Source organism: Somniosus microcephalus, chromosome 11, assembly GCF_052327205.1.
Source record: "Somniosus microcephalus isolate GS21.2 chromosome 11, FLI_Smic_1.0, whole genome shotgun sequence".
Lineage (NCBI taxonomy): Eukaryota > Metazoa > Chordata > Chondrichthyes > Squaliformes > Somniosidae > Somniosus > Somniosus microcephalus.
This window is the reverse complement of record NC_140997.1, coordinates 221,590,957-221,613,612: the sequence shown is the minus strand read 5'-3', so window position 1 is coordinate 221,613,612 and position 22,656 is coordinate 221,590,957. Positions and strand designations below refer to the sequence as shown.

The 22,656-nt window shown below is 44.7% G+C and overlaps 2 protein-coding genes across 4 annotated transcripts in view; both read right to left on the bottom strand.

Moving 5' to 3' along the window:
* Positions 1 to 1,416, bottom strand: part of LOC147111264 (ubiquitin-like modifier-activating enzyme 1) — a 316,654-nt gene extending 315,238 nt beyond the window's left edge. The window contains exon 1 of one of the 2 annotated variants that reach the window (XM_086002004.1): positions 1,282 to 1,416. The gene's annotated coding sequence lies outside the window, so the exon portion shown is untranslated. The remainder of the gene's footprint in view (positions 1 to 1,281) is intronic. The other variant, XM_086002003.1, reaches the window with a different exon arrangement.
* Positions 1,417 to 4,853: 3,437 nt separating this feature from the next.
* traip (TRAF-interacting protein) overlaps positions 4,854 to 22,656 on the bottom strand; it is a 62,478-nt gene continuing 44,675 nt past the window's right edge. Inside the window, exons 11-16 of one of the 2 annotated variants that reach the window (XM_086002000.1) lie at positions 20,504 to 20,592; positions 18,731 to 18,886; positions 17,518 to 17,563; positions 11,873 to 11,983; positions 10,094 to 10,144; positions 4,854 to 9,143 (exon numbers count right to left, since the gene is read on the bottom strand). In XM_086002000.1, coding sequence (XP_085858126.1) covers positions 9,027 to 9,143; positions 10,094 to 10,144; positions 11,873 to 11,983; positions 17,518 to 17,563; positions 18,731 to 18,886; positions 20,504 to 20,592 — 570 coding nt within the window. In that variant the 3' untranslated portion in view covers positions 4,854 to 9,026. The remainder of the gene's footprint in view (positions 9,144 to 10,093; positions 10,145 to 11,872; positions 11,984 to 17,517; positions 17,564 to 18,730; positions 18,887 to 20,503; positions 20,593 to 22,656) is intronic. The other variant, XM_086002001.1, reaches the window with a different exon arrangement.

The window sequence follows — 22,656 nt, the reverse complement described above, 5'->3', positions numbered from 1 at the left end:
CTCAGGCCAACATCCCCAGCATCGAAGCTTTGACCACGCTCGATCAGCTCTGATGGACGGGTCACATTGTCCGCATGCCCGATACGAGACTCCCAAAACAAGCGCTCTACTCGGAGCTCCGACATGGCAAGAGCGCCCCAGGTGGGCAGAGGAAACACTTCAAGGACACCCTCAAACCCTCCTTGAAAAAGTGCAACATCCCCACTGACACCTGGGAATCCCTGGCCCAAGACCGCACAAAGTGTAGGAGAAGCATCCGGGAAGGCGCCGAACACCTCGAGTCTCTTCGCCAGGAGCAAGCGGAAGCCAAGCGCAAACAGCAAAGGAGCGCACGTCAACCCAAGCACCCCACCCGCCCCTCCAACCACCGTCTGCTCCACCTGTGACAGAGTCTGTAGGTCCCGCATTGGATTCATCAGTCACCTGAGAACTCATTTTTAGTGGGGAAGCAAGTCATCCTCGGTTCCGAGGGACTGCCTAAGAAGAAGAATCCTGGGAGTTCCAGTAGATTGATCCGGGTTGCCCTAACTTGTTAGAATCAAAAAAATACATTTTAAAACCACCTCCAGCTACTTTTGCTTTTTAAAATATAATTCTGGGTAGAATTTGCTGCCGCAAATTAAATTTCCCTTTAATTACCATCAATGAGCCGATCGCCAGCAGCTTGATCGCCTGATTCAGCTCAACCTAAACAGTGATCTAGTACAAAGGGGGCAATTTTTGGACTGAACAATCAAGAAAACTTCTGACCCAGCTCTGATGGAGGGTCATCGACCTGAAACGTTAACTCTGTTTTTCTCTCTCTCCACAGATGCTGCCTGACCTGCTGAGTGTTTCCAGCATTTTCTGTTTTTTAAAATCAGAGAACTTCAATTGAAAGTTTTTCTTTGTTGTTGTTGTTTAATAAAAGGGGGAAAATCCGCTTGCAGCTGGAAAAGAAACTGTTACTTAACAGAAAAAGATGATGGGGGAAATTTGCAGGGCTCTGGGGAAAGGACAGGGCAGTGGGACTAAGTGGACAGCTCTTTCAAAGAGCTGGCACAGGCACGATGGGCCGAATGGCCTTCTTCTGTGCTGGGTCATTACAATAGAAAGACTATTTCCTAAAAAATTTCCAACCTGAACTTTTCATTTCTGATGCCTCAAAAAAAATTGTTTTTCTTTGAGCTGCTGGTTGATTCACGCTCAGTGAAACGTCAGCTAACAACCGCAGGTTACTATCACATGCCCTCCTTCCCCGTCAGATATTAATATTGCACAGATGCTAAAGGTGGCAGGCACCTCGTACACGGGTCGCAGGCTGACTGACACACCTGGTCTTGCTCCGGTCACAGAGAGGCTTTCCCTGTCCTTCGAGCGCTAGAGAAAGCTGCTTGGCTCTCGACCTCCGCTCGGTAACACTGACTCGCACCGGGTTCGCCTTGAGCTGGTTGCAAATAAAAAAACTTCCTGCCAAATTCTGATCATCTTAAAAGGGCAATACACTCAATGACACAACACACACACAACCACTGATGACTGTGTCCAGGTTCAGACTGGACAACATAGATTGTGGGACGATATGATGGAAGTGTTTAAAATGATGAAAGAATGGGACAGGGTAGATAGAAGCAGACGGTTCCCAATAACTGAGAGGTCTAGAACGAGGGAGCCATAGATACAAGATAAATGTCAAAGATTTAAAACAGAGAGCAGGAGAAACTCCTTTACACAAATTATTGAGAGATTCTGGAATTCACTTCAAGGGTTTGTGGTTCAGGTAGAAAGTATATCCTCAATTTTAAACCGAACCCAACCTCCTGCCTGGCTCCATTGAAGTCAATGGCGTGTAAAGTGGGCGGGCGAGGTTAAAAGCGGGCCCCATGCCAACATTCAAGATTAGATTGAATAGATAGATGAATGAAAAGGGCAGATGAAGGGATGGGGGAAACATGGTGGGTACACGTGAACAGGACTATTTTCTTGCATGAAGGGTGGACACGGACTGATTGGGCTGAAGGGTCTGTCTCCGTGTTGTTATTTCTATGCGGTTGGAAGCACTTGTGCCCGAGTCAGAAAGTTGCCACAATTCACTGAAGAGCGCAATCCAGGCAGATACTCCAGTGAATTGTTGGAGGTCTTGTCCTTGGGATGCAACGTTAGCCCAAGGACATAGCTACCTGTTGCTATTCATAAAATCAAGGTGTTATCCCCATGTCCTGACAACTATCCCTCCCCTAAATTAATACTGTCAATAACAGGTTATCGCACAGACGGCAGTGGTTCAAGGCGGCGGCTCACCACCACTTTCTCAAGGGCAATTAGGGATGGGCAATAAATGCTGGCCTTGCCAGCAACGCCCACATCCCATAAACAAATTAAAAAGAAACCTAGTCATTTGCCTGACCTGCGGAGTATTTCTAGCACTTTCTGTTTTTATTTCAGATTCCCAGCGTCCCCAGTATTTTGCCGTTGTATCTGGTCATTTATCTCATTCCCGCTTGCGGGATCTTGCAGTGTGTAAAATGGTTGCCACATTTGCCTACAACGTATGGCCAGATGTTTCTGAGATGTGATAAGGTGCTTATATAGAAATGCAAGTCTTTCTCCTTAGTAAATCAGAAAGGTGGAGATCCTGAGTGAGCTCCTTCCAAACAGGGCTGTTTGCAATAGTATAAAATATTGTAACTTTGACTTGCCTTCCTTACACCTTAAGGGTCAGAAACCATTCTGTAAAATAGGCCCACCATGCACCCAGTTCCTTGTTAAATCTGAGTACTTTAACAAGCTTTTCACAGAATCACAGAAACCCCACAGTGCAGATAGAGGCCATTTTGGCCCATCGAGCCTGCACCAACACATATCCCACCCTATCCCCGTAACCCCACGTATTTAATCCCCCTAACACTAAGGGTCAATTTATCATAGCCAATCAACCTAACCCGCACATCTTTGGACTGTGGGAGGAAACCGGAGCACCCGGAGAAAACCCACGCAAACACGGGGAGAATGTGCAAACTCCACACAGACAGTCACCCGAGGCCAGATTCGAACCCGGGTCCCTGGCGCTGTGAGGCAACAGTGCTAACCACTATGCCACCGTGCTGCCGTATTTGATTAATTTGGCACCAACTTTAAACAATGTCATTACAATTTTTACTCCTCTTCCCTTTTGGCATAAGGATCTGACATCAGGCAAGCTTTTAACTTTTCAAGTGATAAACATTTAATAGTTTAATATCTTGATGCAGAAAACAGCAACGCTGAGATTAATTAGTTTAGGGTACAAACCCCATTTTAATCTGCATCTGTTTTCGTTGTGCGAGACTGTTGAGCTGGTATTTTCTCCTGTAATAATTACTAATGCAGGTTTAAACATACATGCGCTTGGGTCACTGCGCATGAAAGAAGTGGGGTTTGAATAACTTGAGACAAAAGGTCTTTTCGTTGCTATAGCCGCTTTAAGAGGCGGGGCTTGTCAGGAGCGACCAGGGTGCCATTTCTTTTAAAACACGAGTGCCGACAAACATAGGAAGTGAAGCAAAACAGAATGTGAAACTGGAGTAGAAATTCTGGGCTGCAAATGACTTTGCATTTAATGGAACGAGGTGGTTATTGAAAAACAAATGCTAGGTCTGATGAGGATGTTTCCCCCTATTAATGCAAGATGGAGGAATATAGCCTGACTCAAAGTAAAAGCTACTTTATTTTTTTTTTTTTAATTTAAAAAAAAAATGCAGTTTTCTAACACTTCCCTCCCCCCAAAAACCTCAGCAATTCTCTCTCTGCTCCCGGGCCTCTGCCAGTGCCGAAGAACTGAGGTATGCAGCGTAACTCTCGTAGCTTTCTCCCTGTAAGAAAGTGCCTGATCTATTGCACGGTGCCTCCCCATCTCCAATAACAGCAGCAGCCTGTGTGCGAAACGAACACTGAGGTTTAATATGAAGATGGGTCATCGACCTGAAACGTTAACTCTGTTTCTCTCTCCACAGATGCTGCCTGACCTGCTGAGTATTTCCAGCATTTTCTGTTCTTATTTGAGGTTTAATATATTCTTCCACGATATACTGGGTGGAATTCCAAGTAGGCAACTCTTAACATGTGCTCGTACAAACTATGTCAATTTATAAACTAACAGAGGACAATTTTGAGGAATACATCAACAAAAGCAACAAGGGATGGGTTCAGTAATAGAATTTGAAAAGGGTGTCATGTTGAACTGTACAGTGCTGTGGACACTGCATTGTACAGCTTGAATTTTAAATTCTCATCCTCGTGTTCAAATCCGGCCATGGCCTCAGCCCCTCCCCATCTCTGTAACCTCCTCCAGCCCAACAACCAGTGTTTCCATTAAGCTGCCCAGCTGACTGGAGCTCCCGCACACCCAAAAAAATCTACAGGGAACATTGCCTACAACCCTCCGAGATCTCTGCGCTCCTCCAATTCCGGCCTCTTGCGCATCCCCGATTTCCTTCGTCCCACAATTGGCGGCCGTGCCTTCAGCTGCCTAGGCCCTATGTGCTGGAATTCCCTCCCTAAACCTCTCCACCTCGCTCTCCTTTAAGGCACTCCTTAAAACCTACTGCTTTGACCAAGCCTGTCCTAATATCTCCTTACGTGGCTCGGTGTCAAATTCTGTTTGATAACGCTCCTGTGAAGCGCCTGGGGACGTTTTATTACGTAAGGGCGCTGTATAAAAGCAAGTTGGTGTTGCACCTCCAGTACTTCACGCAGGTTTGGTCACATACTCTGGATGAGCTGTTACTAGATTTGAACTCATTGATTCCTCAATGAACATCCAGCATAAGAATCGTGAAAATCAGTGGTCTGGATTCTCAAAGCGTTCATTTGAAAGGAAAACAGAGAGAAAGGAAAACATTTTCATACCAAAATATTTAATGGTCTCAGGTACTTTACAGCAAACATGCATAACCCAATACAGTACATCCATGTCCAAGAAAGATAAAACATATACAATTCAGCTTTGTAACGAGTAATTGTACACAGACCAGAGTCATCACTGGAATGAACCAAAATAAGATGCACAATCGTCTCCAGAAAAGGGCCACAAAATGAGAGCGATTACACTTGGGAATTGCTGGAAGGGGGGAAAGTGCCGAGTCAAAGACAAAATATATGGTGCAAGGCTACAGCAGCTGCCACCCGCGTTGAAGTTGGTGACTGTGTTGCAATACCAGAAGCTGAAGGCTGCAATTATTTCCACACACGGTCACTTCTATAACCCACCCCATTCCAGGCAATTGTTTATTAATTGTAGCCCAGGGATTGTAATTATTTTTAAATAATGAACCCAAGTCCAACAAAAGGTTTTCACTCGATTTGAGTATTCAGCACAGGTTGCCATGTGCACGCGACATCAGTGACCGAATGTCTTGGTTCTGCTTCTCACCAGATTACTTAGATGTACATTTTTTAAAAGACTGGTTTAGTTTGCTTGACCATAAGTGTGCCATGTTGTGTCAATCGGCCACGCCTGTGAACATGTACCACACCCAGGAGTCACGAGATTCCCCTGGTTCATCTATTGCTGATACCAAGCAATAAGCATCCGATTTCGGATGAAGCGGACTGAAAATGACTCCGGAAAGCTGTTTCACATAAAGGGCTTGGGACAAACATAGTCGAAGCCTGAAGGCTGCAGAAAATTCATCACCACATCTCAAAACAAACATCCCTAACAGGAGGGGACAAACATAGTCGAAGCCGTCAAATTCGGCCTGCGATTACCATCAATTTTTTCCAAGCCCAATAACTGCACAGAACTAACCCGAGCACAATTCTGATCCAAAATATAAAATATAGGGAATGCTTCGCTCAGCAAAATAAAAGAAATAAAATCAATCGATCCACTGCCAAGGTTCACTGGGAAACAGCAGCAGATTCTAAACATTAATCATTTCTCTACAGATTGAATTACTGAAAGCGGATTTTACAAACAAGTCGCTGTGAAAATGTTTGCATCACAGCCCATTTAATCTTTCAATCGAGAGAAATCTTGATCAAAGTCTAACCTTTCTGGCCAAAGCAGCTCTGGAATTGTGGGCCGAATTGTTTAAAGGTTTTGCCAGTCACCATTTCAAGAATAAAGTTATCAGAGGATAAGGAACGGAAAGGGCATTGCTCATTCCGACACCTGACACCCTATACGGTCATTTATTTCACCAGCCAGTTAGAAACAGATAATACAAAGTGTCCGGCACAGGTGCAATGGGCCGAACGGCCTCCTGTGCTGTATCATTCAATGCTTCCAAGCCAACACTCTTCGATTTCCAATGATCTGTTAAGTTCCACCAAAATACTTGGAATGCTGCTCCCATTACCCGACCCACCATGGGCATTGGTGGTACTCATTTGCCTGCACGCTGCAGCCTGACCTATGGGATGTATTGCTGACAAGGCACAAAGAGAAACCAGCCTGGGTAGCCAGAGCAATCCCATTCAGAAGTAACACTTGTTTTAAAAACCGTATCCTACCTAGAGGAGGGTACAATATAAAATCTAAGGGGAAAAACTCATCAAAATCTAGCAATAATTAGAGAGTAGATAAAAGACCGATTAAAAACAATTGTAAACTGATGCTCTCATTGTTTTTCCAATGGGAGGGACAAATGAGCTTTGATTTCCCATTGCGATATTAACGGAGGATTAAGGAACCAATTCATGGTTAATAAGCAGGTAGCTTATTTTCCAATTGGTTTTTGAGTAAGTGCTGTGCATATATAGGGTTTTAAAAATACTTAAAGTGTTGTCCTAAGGTTACATCAACCAGAAGATTTCAACCTTCTTGAAGGTCTTACATTATAGACGTTTAAAGAGGCATTCTCACCATCAGGGACCACTCTTTTGAAGAACTCACCTCTATTATAATTAACAGTCGAGAAGAATTACAATCAATTTTTACACTGTTTTATAAACACCGAGCATCCAATAAATGTGGTTGGAAGAAACACTGAGCCCGACAGTGAAAGGGAGCTGAATTAATGCACACAATTAGAGTTGCAAGACCGTTGGAACCTCCCTGGGGCTATTGGCTTTCTCCAACAATGTTAGCTCAGTCAGGCTTAGCAACCAATCCCAGCCAGTTCCCTCGCTGCCATCGGATGTCACATTTAAAAGGAAATAAAAACAGAAAAAAAAACCAAGAATGGCCAAATAAGGATAGTTTATAGATTAAAAAAGAGGCACCCTCTGCAAAAATCATTTGACCTTGCTATAGGACTTATTTAAAAAAAGAATGATGGCAGATCAGTGTGCACATTAGGCAGTGCAGAGAACTGGTTTCTGATCAGTCTACAGCAAAATGGCAATAAGACCCACAACGAGGACAGGTTACTGGATACCTCAGTGAATCACGAGCTGGTGCTTCTACTGTTGCACTGCTGCGTTAAAATATCAAACAATTCAAAGTCCTGTGCTGGCAGGGAGCCCCATGGCGACTCTCCTGAACTTTGTGCTGATGTACAAAGTAAGTCAACTTCAATGCTGTGAAAATATCACAAGTATTTGTACTGTTATAAAAATCATTAATTGTGTTCAGAATTGTGCTGAAACTTAACTTAATAGTCAGCGACAGGAATTTGAAGAGTCCAGCTCCCTCAACATCTTCAATACAGTGTGTTGTACTGGCGTCTGCATGGAGGAGTCACCTGTACTTTACAGTCAATCGGGCCAGTTCTGTGAGTGACCCGAATAGACAGGTTAATCCAGTTCAAGGGTTCAGAGGACACCAAACCCACAAAAAAGAAACCCTTAGCTTAAATGATCATCAGCTAAACCCTGGGACTAGATTAACTTCATCAAATCCAGCCTAGACTTGTGGAATGAAAGTCTCCTCTCTTTGCTAACAGCATGGGTTGTGTGTGAAATGGGTAGGAGCTGGGTTCAAAATATAATAAAGCAACTTAAAAACAAAAATGAGCTTGGACAATTCCAACTTGGTTCCTGAAGTGCAAACTCTTAGGCCCCTACCACAAAACTGCCCTAATTTGGTACTAAAGTGGCAGTCTCATTTAGAGGAGGATGCCTGGTGCAGGAAATACAAAAATGTCACATTGGTGCAGTGGTGATGTTCGTCTGGCACTAAAGCAGTCTCAACAGATCAGAGAGATTTACTCTGCACCTAACCTATGCTATACTTGACTTGGGGTGTTTGATGTTGACGCTGGGTGGATGATGTCTTGTATTCCCCAGTACAGGAAACTCTATTATCCGGTACAGACGGGGCCGGCGTGGTGCCGGTTTATCAAAAAGTCCGGATTAGAGAGAGATATAGTTTAAAAGGTAGGAGAGCTCCGTACACAGCAACAAATCCAGGCTTCCCTGTTGCTTAGCAACATGTGCAGGAACTCCGGCCACAGACCAAGCATCCCTGTTGCTTAGCAACAAGTGCAGGAACTCCAGTTAACCCCAGTTACACAGCCACAGATCCAGGAACTGCCACTAATATGAAGTAAAACTTACCTGAACCTACTCCTGAATTTTGCCGGTTAACAGAGATTTCCGGTTATTTAGGTGCCGGTAAATCGAGTTTCCTGTACTTGCATCTCTCAGTTTGATGAGGCAAAGCCAAAGAGATATCTGCCATTATTCACAATACAAGAGCTAATTTCCACTCAAAGTGGATTCATCCTTTCACTGCACCCTCCCTCCCGACAGTAGGAGCTTTATGTAACATCTTGGTGCTTGCTTCTCTTGGTAATGCCATGTGATTTAGGCTCTCAAGGACTAGGGCAACACCAGTGGGCTACCTGCTGTTGAAACGATTCAATTGCACCAGTGATGACGCTCTCGGGACCGCTGACTTTGATCACTTGTCATATTGCCAGCCCTGTAGTATGTTCGGCTCCCGCTACGTCACATGGGGCAGGCCAGCCGCACTCTTCCTGGATGGGTTCAGCCAGCGGTGTCAACCATCAGTATTAACATACCACTGCAGACAGTACCAGAGATTTGTTATCCTGGCATTCAGTGTAGTTCTACCTCATCCAATTGCACTGCTTTCCTGAAGTTTGGGAATCAGTTTGGATTCATTGAAGGAAATTCTTCAGTTTGGGCTGGTTGCAGATGGAGGTATTTACAGTTGTCCGGGACACTTTCTTCCTTTTTGCTTTTAATGGCAGTGGCCGGATATCAGTCATTTTAGTCTGAAGGAAGTAACGTTAAAGGAAATCTTTAAAAAAAAAGTACAACATTTTTAAAGAAAGTATTATTTCCCAGCTTGCATTTTTGGAATGACATGGAAACATGTGTGTCAACCAGCAGACTGGACATCTCTGGATTCACAATTCCTGGCTGGAATACAAACATCCTGAAAATGTAAACATTGACATAAATCCAAAAATATCTTGATATATCCACTCTTACTTATCCAATAGTAGCCAGTGTTTCTCCAGCAATGGCTTCTCTTCACACCCCTGCATTGTTACCTCTGGCTTCTCCCAAGGATCTATCCTTGGCCCGTTCCTCTTCCTCATTTACGTGCTACCCCTTGGTGACATGACCTGCAGATATAGGGTCCACCACCTGTCTCAACCCCTCCACTGTCTGTGTTCTGTTGCCTCGACCCGAAGCTCTGGAATTCCCTGCCTAAACCTCTCCGCTTCGCTACCTCTCTTCCCTCCTTTAAGACGCTCCTTAAAACCTACCTCGTTGACCAAGCTTTTGGTCACCTGCCCTAATTTCTCCTTATGTGTCAAATTTTTCATTTTTTTAAATACTCCTGTGAAGCGCCTTGGGACGTTTTACAACTGTAAAGGCATTATATAAATACAAGTTGTTGTTGTTGTTGACAGACCACTTGTCCAATATCCAGTCTTGGATGAGCCACAATTTCCACCACAAACCTCGCATCCTTGCCACTGATTCCTCCATCCCTCTGCCCCGGCTACTGTCTCTGGCTGAACCAGACTTTTTGCAATCTCAGTGTCCTATTCGACTCTGAGCCGAGTTTCTGATCCCAGATCCTCTCCATCACAAAGCCTGCCTACTTCCAACTCTAACATCACCCACCTTCGCCCCACCTCAGCCCATTTGCTACAATTATTTTTTTCATTTCGCCCACAAACACAGAACTTTCAAATCCAGCGAAGGATACAGGTTCAATAAACTTGGTTCTTCCTCCCAACCCATCGAAGCCAGTCCGCACCTAAGGGGGCAAACAAATCAAGGGAAATTAATGGCCCAGATTTTGCGGTAAAAGTAACGGCGAGGCTATCAGCGCTCACTTTTATTAAAGGAGTAAATCGGACAGCAACCTCCGGTGTCCACACAGGTGCAGTTAAATGCGGAAATCAGGAAGTTGCAGTCCGATTTGCCCTGCTCCTCCACAAGCTTTCCTACACAGGTACCACACCGAGGCACACAACATTCAAACATATGAAGGGTGTGAGGTTGCGGTACTTACCCACTGGATACCCACTAAACATGCCAGAAAAAGTTAGGGCTGGTCCAGTCAAGTGTAAGTAAATTTTTAACGGCATGATGAGTCCTAATTACTGCCAAACAACCTCTCTGGCCCTGAAAATTTACTTTAAGTGTGGAGTCTCATTCCCTCAGATTTTAATTATTGTCAGAGATATAAATAAAAAAAAAAAAACTTTTTCTTTGTCTCTTATCTCTCTCAATCCCATCTTTTTCCACCGCTCTATTTCGCTTTCCGTACATGATTTTACAATGAATGAAATGTTCTAACTTACACTTCCTGGTTTAGATTCTGCGTGTTTCAGTAAGGATTCTTCAATCTGATTGGCTGAGACACACCGTTGCTTCCCCTGTACAGGGTGCTGCACTGCTTTGACTGTCTGGTAACCCCAAATCGCAGTGTAAAAGCCCACAGAAATTCTGTGGGCAAGTGTAAGCTTAATGAATGGCGAGTGCCATTCGTTCACTGCTGACTGCAAAATCCGAGCTGTTACGAGCTCGTGCTCCAAGTATTATGCACCACATAAAGAGACAAGTCTGCATAAAACACCTCTATTCAGGCTGTTTCTGATCAACAATTCGGGTACAGAAGCATAGTGGTTATGTTAGTGGACTAGTAATCAGAGGCCTGGACTAATGAGTTGAAATCCCACCACGGCAGCTGTGGTGTGGAATTTAAATTCAATTAAAAATAAAATTCTGGAATAAAAAGCTAGTAAAACCGTAAACTACTGGATTGTTGTAAAAGCCCAATTGGTTCACTAATGTCCTTTTAGGGAGGGAAATCTGCCGTCCTTACCCGGTCTGGCCTATATGTGACTCCAGACCCACAACAATATGGTTGACTCTTAACTGAAATGGCCTAGCAAGCCACTCAAGGCAGCTCACCATCACCTTCTCAAGGGCAATTAGGGATAGGCTATAAATGCCAGCGACGTCCACATCCGGTGAATGAATTTTTAAAAACTGAATAAAATACAAGGCAAAGGGTGGAATTAAAAGGCGCTAATAAAAGTACAATTATCTCGCTTTATAAAATCTAATTCCAACAGATGCTGGAGATGGTCGATGTAACTTCTTGTGTATAACTGCTGCCCTCCCAGGTTTTCACCTTTTTGCATGACTGGGAATACTCCTCCTGCATAAACTATTAATAGCTTTAAAATAAAAATCTCAGTATGACAATAATGCCAAGTAGTAGTTTAGTAAACAGCACAATGGTCGAATGTCTAGGTTAAATCCCTCATTCCCCCTCCGATACATACTGAACCATTAAAGGGTTTGAGGCACAAGTCTAACCTGAAACGGTTAGCTCCAAGTATAATACCCCAAAAAAAGACATACGTTTCCCATCAGGACCAGATTGGGCCCCTGTAGCAGCTCGGAGTAGGAGACAGGTATATTGATAGTGGTCCCTTCTGATGGGAGCAGATGCGATTGGCGTGACACTTACTGATCCTTGGTTTCTGTGTGGATCCAAGAAGCTCCCACATGGTTTCTTTTGGAATAACATGGAATTTCTGAGGAATGCTGGAAGAATATGGTCATCCTCATCTTTGTTCATCTTAAAAGATACAGAAGAGAAGTTGTGAAGATAACTGCAATTCAGATCTCAAATACCTGCTCGACGTGAAGCTCCAATCCCCTACCGCCACCATCGCTTAACCCAACAAATCCAGTCACACCGTCAAACCTGCCAACTATTCAGGTTTGTAAGTAAAAGCTGAGTTTACAAATCCAAACTATATCTGCCACACTTTTATCCAGATTTTTAAGAATGTGCATCAGTTTGTAATTTTTTTTCCATATATACAAAGCATGTTGTGCAGTATAATGGGGAGAGATTGAGTAGATTGGGCCTATACTCTCTGGAATTTAGAAGAGCGAGAGGTGATCGCATTGAAACATACAATTCTGAGGGGGATTGACAGGGTAGATGCTGAGAGGTTGTTTCCCCTGGCTGGAGAGTCTAGAACTAGGGGGCACAGTCTCAGGATAAGGGGTCAGCCATTTAAGACTGAGATGAGGAATTTCTTCACTCCGAGGGTTGTGAATCTTTGGAATTCTCTACTCCAAAGGGCTAGAGTACATTCAAGGCTGAGATAGATAGATTTTTGGACTCTAGGGGAATCGAGGGATATGGAGATTGGGCGGGAAAATGGAGTCGAGGTCGAAGATCAGCCATGAACTCATTGAATGGCGGAGCAGGCTCGAGGGGCCGCATGGCCTACTCCTGCTCCTAATTCTTATCTTATTCTTATGTTCTTACATAAGAAATTCAAAGTAGGCGGCTATTTACAGCTGTGGCTCAGTGGGTAGCATCCTCGCCTCTGAGTCAAAATGTTGTGGGTTCAAGTCCCACTCCAGGGACTCGAGTACATAAATCTAGGCCGACGCTCCAATGCAGTGCTGAGGGAGCGCTGCACTGTTGAAAGTGCCGTCTTTCGGATGAGACGTTAAACCGAGGCCCCGTTTGCTCTTTCAGGTAAACGTATAAGATCGAAGAAGAGCAGGGGAGTTATTCACCGGTGTCCTGGCCAATATTTATCCCGCAATCAACATCACAAAAACAGACTGTCTGGTCATTATCAAATTGCTGTTTGTGGGAGCTTGCTGTGTGCAAATTGGCTTCTGCGTTTCCCACATTACAACAGTGGCTACACTCCAAAAAGTACTTCATTGGCTGTAAAGCGCTTTGAGACGTCCAGTGGTCGTGAAAGGCGCTATATAAATGCAAGTCTTTCTTTCTTCTTTACAATACAAAACCCTAGTTTTCATAGGTTAGGAGAGGGTGGCTTTGGCTTGACCACACTCATTCAGGAGCTGTTCTTGACCCCACCAAACCTTTTGTTTAATATTGGGACGTGTGAAAAGTGAGGACCACCAGAGAGAGGCAACAACAATTCCTCATAGTACAAATCCTAATAGATAACTGTATTTGGGCAAATAAACTTACATTAAAAGTTAAATAGGGAGATATCTTTGCAGATGTAAATACAGTCATGTACATAGCTCATGAGCCAAGAACCATGTCTCAGACGCCCTTGCTGGAGACACAGAGTACAACTTTGGCAGAGTTGCCAAGTCGCCCACATACCTCCTAGCAGATGACTCAGAAGGCAGAGGCATGGAGAGAAGCCACCTAAGTGCCCCTTCACCCAGATGAAAGACAAGCGGGGGAATTAAAGAAAGGAAGGGAAGAAAAGAAAAATAAGAGGGTTGTATTTAAACCATTAAAGATATGAGATTTCGAGAGGAGTGAGCTACACCAGTAAAGATATAGTTATCCCACTTTATAACATTTAGGATAAGGTGCCAATCCAGATGACTAAGTATGAAACTAACACCAAAGTTGTTAATATTATGCACCACTCACATGGTCCAAGACAGAGAAATTTCACAGCACCATTTCTCCCGATCACCACCACAATCGCCTTAAACCAACAGGTACTTGTCTGGGGTGGGGGTGCAAATATTGCTGGGTTAGAACGCTGCTTGTTAAAATGACATAAAAGCAGCTCAGTTAGACTCCTTTGTGAATCTGTGTTTTTCTCTAAGCAGCTAGGCTCTGCTTCCAGTTGGCAGTAATGCTGTCCTTGCAGTGACTGCATGTTACAAGTTTCAATTTTATTTGAAACTTTTAAAAAGTTTAAAAAAAAATGTTAGTACAGATTATTTCTTAAAATTGATATTAATTTATGGCCTACCACCACCTTCTCAGGGTAACGAGAGATGGGCAGTAAATGTGACCTTGCCAGTATCGCTCACAAATTGGACACAAATCATTGATGGGCTAGCTTTGAAAATTTCTTGCACTTACGCCAGTTTGTGCTGCCTATTTAAAAAGCCACTTTTTAGGTGTATTTTTCAGTTTTTATTTGTAACATTGGGGGGGGGGGGGGGGAGGAAGTAGAGCCCTAAAGCTGGGTGAATTCAGAGAAAATACGTAAAAAAATCAGTTTTTATTTTGAAAATCACTAAAATGCAGTGATGGGGTAGCAGCAATGTTCCCGCTAAACTGCGCAGCCAATCTGTAATATCCTGCGTAGGCCGCTAACCGGCTTTTGCATTGTAGGTACCGCGCACGCACAAAAATTTGAATGGGCCGCGCATCGTGGGAGGCAGGCCGCGAAGCTTACTGGGAGGGGGGGCGGGGGACATGGGGTATCAGTGTGCTCCAGTGTAATATGTTTCCGTGATCACAAAATACCGGTCAGCTACTTCAGAGGTGAAATACATTGACGGTATTTGTGAAAGGACTGCAGCGTTGACTGTTAAAAAGTGGATATTTAAAGTAGCACATCACTACCGTAGTATCAAGAAGCTTTTTTTTTTAAAGCCTTGACAGATATGAAATAGCATACACTGAAAAATGACAAGCTCGCATCAACTATTTCATACTGCGACCATTCTATGCGGTGTATCCATTTTGTTGATAACTTTGCTATAGTCATCAAGGCTCTTCAGATGTACTTCATTTTGTACATTTCGCTTCATTGCCCATTGTACTTTCATAGTATAGTAGCTCTTAATGGACATAAATCTTCATTCCTTTCTTGTTCCATGTCCATCATAACCATAAATGCTCTTAATTTGCTTATAACCCTTGTTGAAAGGTTAACATCAAGCTGATGCATAGGTGATTGGTATTCAGAAAGTCACCCATTAAGTGTGCAAGCCTATTAAATTTTGTCACAATGCCTCTGACATGAATCATGTCATTCATGGTAATAATACTGGGCGGCCTGCTGGTGGCGTTGTCCAGGGAGAGTATAAATACACAGGCATGGGCCCAGCTTGTGCAGGGCATTCTTTAACAGGAACTAGTGAAGGACACAACTAGATCTCAATGTTGTGAAACAGTTGATTAAAGCCTTGTTTAATACTCAGACCAAGTGCCTCGTAGTTTTCTTACGTCAGCCTCTGAATACAACTTTCATTTTGCTTTTGGCACCACACGTCGGGTCCGGAAGGCATGATATAGCACTTAGGGGGAGAAATTTGGTGGAGCCGCAAATGGGGCACCAAGCTCGCCTGGGCGCCGGAATTAGCGCAGCGATCGGAGCAGTTGCGACCGCCGGAAATTCAGCCTGAACGCCCCAAGAGGGACACGGGGCGAGGCTCGAGGCGCTCCACGTCCCTCTTAGGGCGCTGAAACTGAATATCGCAGCGCAACGTGCCGCAGCACCACACGCTGCGGCACGGCGCGCTGCGGTACTGCCGGCCTTCCTCCCATTCTTAAGGGGGAGGGGCCTGCACCAGCGCGATCGGAGATCGCGAGTGCCGGCAAAAGAGCCTGGCACCGAGGAGAAGTGCCTGCCTCTTGGAAAACAGCCGGCACTGCCGTGGGGGGAGATCAGGAGGCCGGGGACGGAGGTGCTGGCAGGCGGCCGCTGAAAAAAATGGCCGCCCCGCACCTCCACCTTAATTTGCGCCACTGCCGCCACAGGTAGGCCCCGTGAACCGGGCGCGATTTGCGAACGGCGCTACAGAGGCGGGCGCTAACAAATATCGAGATCGGGGCGGTAGCGGGGCGCTGCGCACACCGATGACATCATCGGTGGTGGCGCAGAGCAACAGGCTAACGACGCCATTAGCGCCCCAGCTAAATATCGCGGGAGGCGTGGCCAGTGGCGCTAAAGCCACCGAGTGCCCTCTTTAGGCGCTAACTGGTGGCGCAGCCCACCGAATTTCTAGGCCAAGATCTCTCAAGTGCTTAATAAACGTACCGGAGGTAACCTACCTTCCGGAATTTGGCACCGAAAGTCAGGCCCCGGGATGCACGCACAATGCATTGTTGAGGTCATTGTGCACGCGACATACACGTGTCCTTAGGCAATGTACATGATTAATGGAATGCACACACATCTCAGAATCCACTAAGACGAGGGAGAATTGATCTTTTTCCAGGTCAAAATTGGGTAGAAATACAGATCCACCAACCTGGAAAAATCTGGGAATTTATCGGTGAAAATTTGCAAATTCTGATTTTAAAGATCTCTAGGTATGCTTAGGCTATAGGAAGCATATCAGTGAGTGCACTAGTATCGGGTATATTCAGCCACCCTGTGCTACTAGCATGGAGCCTCACTCGGCAGTAACACAGGCCAGTGACAGGGTTACGACACTGTAGCAATGATTCCACGACTCATGCTCCCAGCGAGAGAGGCTGTGCGCTAAGGTCATAGTCATAACGGCACAGAAGGAGGCCATTTGGCCCATCGAGTCCGCGCCGGCTCTCTGTAGAGCAATCCAGTCAGTCCCATTCCCCCGCTCTATCCCCGTAGCCCTGCAAGTTTATTTCCCTCAAGTGCCTATCCAGTCTCCCCTTGAAAACATTGAGTGTCTCCGCTTCCACCACTTCCGTCGGCAGCGAGTTCCAGGTCCTCACCACTCGCTGCGTAAAAAAGTTTTTCCTCACATCCCCCCCCTGTATCTCTTGCCCAAAACCTTAAATCCGTGTCCCCTAGTCCTTGTACCATCAACTAGTGGGAACAGCCTTTTCCCGTCTAGCCTATCCAAACCCGTCATAATCATAACCTCTATCAAATCACCCCTGGTGCAAGATCACAATAAAACTTTCTGTTCAAATCTTTGTGGTTTTGTTTGTATACAAATTCCATTTCTGGCTCTTGAGCTTTGAAATTAAATTTCCCAGCTATTGCGGGTTTATTGATAAACGGACAGTAATTGCGTTGTAGTTACTAATAATCGAGTGTGATCCCCATGGATTAGCAAAAGGGCACCAATAGTTGACACCGCATTCACAGCTGGCAGCAAAAAAAAGGCGTAAAATCTGAATAAAACATAATTTAAATTTAAAACTATATAAGATTCCAGGGATCACAAGGAGGCAGATGGTGGTTAAAACTCCTATAGTTTTGCTTGTGTAGTTTCTGGAGTGTTCTGAATCCTTTGATTAAACAGTCCTGGAATGATTCCAAGTAGCCATTAGCTGCTACATAAATCTGCCTCCACCCCCCCCGATTAGATTACGTTGCAATCGCTCTGTTTATTCTTCAGATAATTTAGCAAATTCAGTCTTTGTCGCCAGCATTAGAATGACTGGTTCTGCAAAGAGTATAAATAAGTACTCACCTTTGGGTTGGGCAGCGATTTAGAAGACCGATTTGGCGTTGATGATCTATGAAAGGAGGATGGAAGACAACATACAATTAGTTTGTGACATTAAAAAAGGTTATTTTGATCCGGCCCAACACTGGCACCTTTCAACATGTGTCATATCTCTGAAAGCAGGGAGATAACATTGTAGTCATAGAATCACAGAACTTTACGGCACAGAAGGAGGCCATTCGGCCCAGCATGTCTGTGCCGCTAAAAAGGTCAGTTCAATGTGGAGCCTATAAAGCATTAGGGTGAAGTACAATGGTGGGTAGCAACTTGATTCAGAATAGTCAACTTATACTATATATAACACAGGTCCGTTTTTGCTCTCTGTAATAATAGCACCATACTCACAAATTGCAATACCTCTATCACAGATTTTGAATCGTTTGTTGAGTTGTGAGAGCACCATCACAAGGACTGCACAATTCAAGGAGAAAGCCCACTGTTATAAATCTCATCATCATGAGGAAACGACTCATGAAATAACACTGGATGGCCAGCTGGTGGTGCCGTCCAAGGAGTATAAATACTTGGACGTGGCCCAGCTTGCCCAAGGACATTTTGTAAGACAGGAACTAGTGAAGTACAACTAGACCTCCATGCTTTGAAACAAGTTGATTAAAGCCTTGCTTTATACTCGAACCACGTGCGTAGTGAGTTTTATTACGTCACCCACCACCACCCTCTCAGGGCAACGAGAGATGGGCCAGAAATGTAACCTCACCAGCTTTGCTATCGCAACCTGAAAATTTTTATTTTTTTTAATCGAAGAGCAGAGAATGTCTTTGATCCTGGATCAGTGCGGTTCACTGATTGAAGTGGCTCATGGACACAGACATAAATAGTAGAATCTGCTATAAATTGAAAGAGCCGATTGCTGTCCATTACGAATTTCTTGTTCAACATAGCTAATAAATCTGTATGTCTGGAAACATGTGAATTGAGCAGATCAAAAGGCATTTTGCTGAAGTATACGGTGTGAATCCTGATTAGATCCATGCTAATTGAGTAAAATTACATAATCACAAGGAATTAAAGGGTTATTGACCTGAAGTATGTTCTGAAATGACCGAATCAAACTACTTGGAACCCAAACAATACCGCAGTAATGAAACAGTCAATTTCCTCCGTATAGATATTTTGACTTGGTATCATACAGCCATTAATGAGCTCCTGCACTTACCCCGCTGTGTCTAGTTTTATTTTCTTGGACGAGGTACTGAGAGATGTCGGAGGAATATGATCAGGGGTGTCAGGGTCGTATGTCAGACACAAATCAATATCCTCCCCAATGGCTGGCTTGTGCAGTTTAGGGTATTGCAGATCCACAGGAGCAGGGCTGCAAGCACAAGAATCATTTCAGCGTGCACGGACAGATCAAAGTACAGTAAGGTACCAACATCATTTGTGAAACCAACAATAATGGAGAAGTCTGCTTTCCCAATTGTAACAAAAATACTCTACACAAGAGTGAGTCACTGCATTTCAAAAGTAATTCACTATTTGGAGGGCTTTGAAACATTGCGATAGGCACTATAACGTTGTTTCGTATGACAGGAAAAGCTTATAGTGGGATGTCTAGTTTGGCTCTCCATTCGATGGCCTTCTGAGATGCCGAGTGGAGAAATGAGGCGCCTCCCACAACAGATCTCAGTGGACAGGTTGATGTGATTTGTTTCATAGTCTGGGACTCATGGCCACAGTCGCACTTCATGTTGTCCCTCATCTTCCACTTGTGGAGCAGGTGGCCGCGCCGTCCATGCCTTGTGCGGATTGGGTTGAGCGCTGCCCACTGTCTCCGAGGGAGGTCGAAGCCAGGGGACCTCTGCTGTTGGGTCAGTGATGAGGTGTTGGTTCTTTATGTTGCGTGCGTCCTACGATTCCGTCCATCTGGATAGCGGGTAGATACCAGCTGCATGAATATTGGCTTCCGGTTCCTGCAATTCCCAGTATAAGGCACTATACAAATGCAAGTTTTTTCCAAATAATGCAAGAGAAAGTAAGCTAACAATCTGACAGCATGTGGTAGCGAGTTGGCTTTCCAATAGGCTGTGCCAGAGTGTACAGGCAGGGATATCATCTATTCATACAGCACACAGGGAGGCCATTCGGCCCATCACGTCAGTGCTGGCTCTTTGGAAGAGCGATCCAATTAGTCCCACTCCCCTGCTCTTTGCCCATAGCCCAGCAAATTTCACCTTTTCAAGTATATATCCAATTCCCCATTGAAAGTTACTATTGATATATGATGACATCCCAGTGTTCAAATAAGCAACGAATGCACATGTTTTGTTTACGACTCAATGTAAGCCGCAGGTATCAGATAAGAGTAAGTGTAATGATATCAGCAAATAGTGATGTTATTTGCCTGTTTGATTATGATGCCTTACCAGCATGTTCGCAGGTATTGATTACTTATGCCTGACCAGCAGAGGTCATGTGACAGAGACAAGCAGTTTAGTTTAGTTTCAGTTTCGTTCTAGATGCATCACTAGCATGATGGCTCCTGTAAATGCTGTATAAAGAGTTGAACAGACTTTAGATTAAAAGACATTCTCTTTCATAAATGTCTCGTCATTGAACCCACAAAGAAATCAATACAGTAAGCAAGGAGCTTTGCTGGATTGGAGCATACTCCCAAAATCTGCAGCATCACTGAGGCAAATCTAAGAGGTCAAAGTAGCTTTCCCATAGGAATGGGGGGGGGGGGCGGGCAGGAGTAAGGGGTGAGGGAAAAACAACACTTTTATTGTCATTAGGTGCAATAAAATAAATGCAAGTCTTTCATACTGCCAGCCCCAGGGATGGCATGTGGCACAGGAGGGACACAAAAGGGAATGGGGAGAAATGCATCTTAAAAAATTCATCAGGTTTCTTGAATATTTATAAATGTAAAATAAGCCACAAAGCAACAGACTTGAACATCCACTTCGACAAACAGAATTAGCTCACCCACCTCTCAAAGATTAAGCGGCTGATTGCCTCGTTGGTGCGATTCGGTGTACTGAGGGACTTTTGCAGGAATTCCACCTTCTTCTTTAAGTTCTGCAAAACCAATATTTAATGCATTTATCAGGGCTGCAAAGCTCAGACTTGTGCGTCTATATGAGGCGGAAGGAGGAGAGGCAGGGAGGAGGGTGAATGTTATGGGTAGAAGGAAAGGAAAAGGATTTTTTTTTTTAAAAAAAAGAAAGAAACCATGGCCGGGGCAGGGTGGGGGGGGGGGGGGGGGGTGGAGGCGGGAGGGTTAAGAATTCCCGACAGCATGTGAGCAAGTGCCAGGAAGCAGACCCAATTTGCACAAGATGTGCCGAGGAGACAGTGACCGGCTGCTGCATGGCCACCATGTTGGCTCCACAGCAGCCTAGTTACCTACTGGTGAGCAAGTGGGAGCATGAGGCCATTCCCCAGCCCACAGTGCTGGGTGCACATTCGTTGCCTGGTGCCCTGTGATACAGATTGTGGTCTGTGCCCCAAAACAATACTCGCGTCGGAGCGACCCATATCCCCAGCTCCCTACTAATGTCAAACAGGTGGGGAAGGGGAGAGGAGAAATGCAAGGAGTAGGGGCTTCGGCCCAGAGTGCCATATCCTATCCTATCAACAGGCACCACAATGGGGTATAGAAACATAGAAAAATAGGAGCAGGAGTAGGCCATTCGGCCCTTCGAGCCTGCTCCACCATTCAATATGATCATGGCTGATCTGCTATCTCAATACCATATTCCCGCTCTCTCCCCATACCCCTTGTCGCCTTTTGTGTCTAGAAATCTATCTATCTCCTTCTTAAATATATTCAGTGACTTGGCCTCCACAGCCTTCTGAATGCCACAGGTTCACCACCCTCTGAGTGAAGACAAAAATATTTAAGTTAAACAAAAAAAAATATTCTATTTATTCCTCGAGACGCAGTTTCTGTCAGCTTGGAAATTATTGTTTGTGATACTAGCCTACGGCAACGCTCCCGCTAAGCTGCGTGGCTGTCTGAATGTCCCACGCAGGTCGCTTTCCAGCTTTTGAATGGGAGATTTTGCGCAGCGTGAAATTTAGAATGGGCTGCGCAGCCCGTTAAAGGGACCACGCACCCAAAAAAATTAGGGGAAACATTGGCCTACGGATGCTTGAAGTGTGCAAATGACAGTCCTCTATCTCAACAAAGACATCAATTGGTTAACGTATGTTAAAATAGCGAGCGGAGGAATGTCGTATAAATGCAAGCTAACATTCCAAACATGACTAAGGCAAAAGCTTGCAGGCTCTCCACCAAGCGTGATGTTAAACCGCCCACTCATGATTAATGTTGTGTAAGTACAGATGAAGCGTTGCACATTTTAGCAAACAAGTCTGATTTTACACAGCGTTGTGACGGCGCCAAACAAACCTCACTGACTTTCTCGGATACCCAGGACTCTTCTGAAGACATCTCAGTTCTAATGAGTGGCAAACCTCTAAGGTGCTGTTAGAAATTCAGATTTGCTGTTTGCTCACGTTCAGTGGCGTCAATCGCTCCTGTAAGCGTTCTGAGCATCTTACTATTATGGGAGTTGATAGTCAATGCCCAATATCTGCTGGTGTGATAATGCAACTTGTGAGGGAGGTGTAAGAACAGTAGCTCCTTGTGACCGAAACCAGATATTCATGTCTTTCGCGCATACTACTTCAATCTCTCCGAAGGCAGACCGAGCTAAACACTTGGTGAGGTGAGGCTGGTTTATTTCACGAGTGAACATAGACAGCAACGGCTATGGTCAGATTCGCTTGGTTCAGTCAGTAAAACTTACCTTCGGCTAATATTGCAAAAATAAACAACACAACAGGTTTCCCCACATCAGTGGGTCATTCTACTCGACAAATCTAGACTGCCCTCACAGCCTTCCATTTTTAAATCCGACTCCAGTTTCAGGTCTTAATCAAACTGAGTGCCTCCCACCCAAGAGTGGAATCCACCAGCCTAACTTGGCGTTGAATCTTGCTGAGCTCAAATAACTGGAGATCTCGTAGCAGCGAGTGTGAACAATCACTAGAATGTTAAACTATCTTTCATTGTCTCCAGCGGGCTGATTCAAACGTCCCACCTGAATCCTAACCTACATCTCCCAGTCCTGCTGT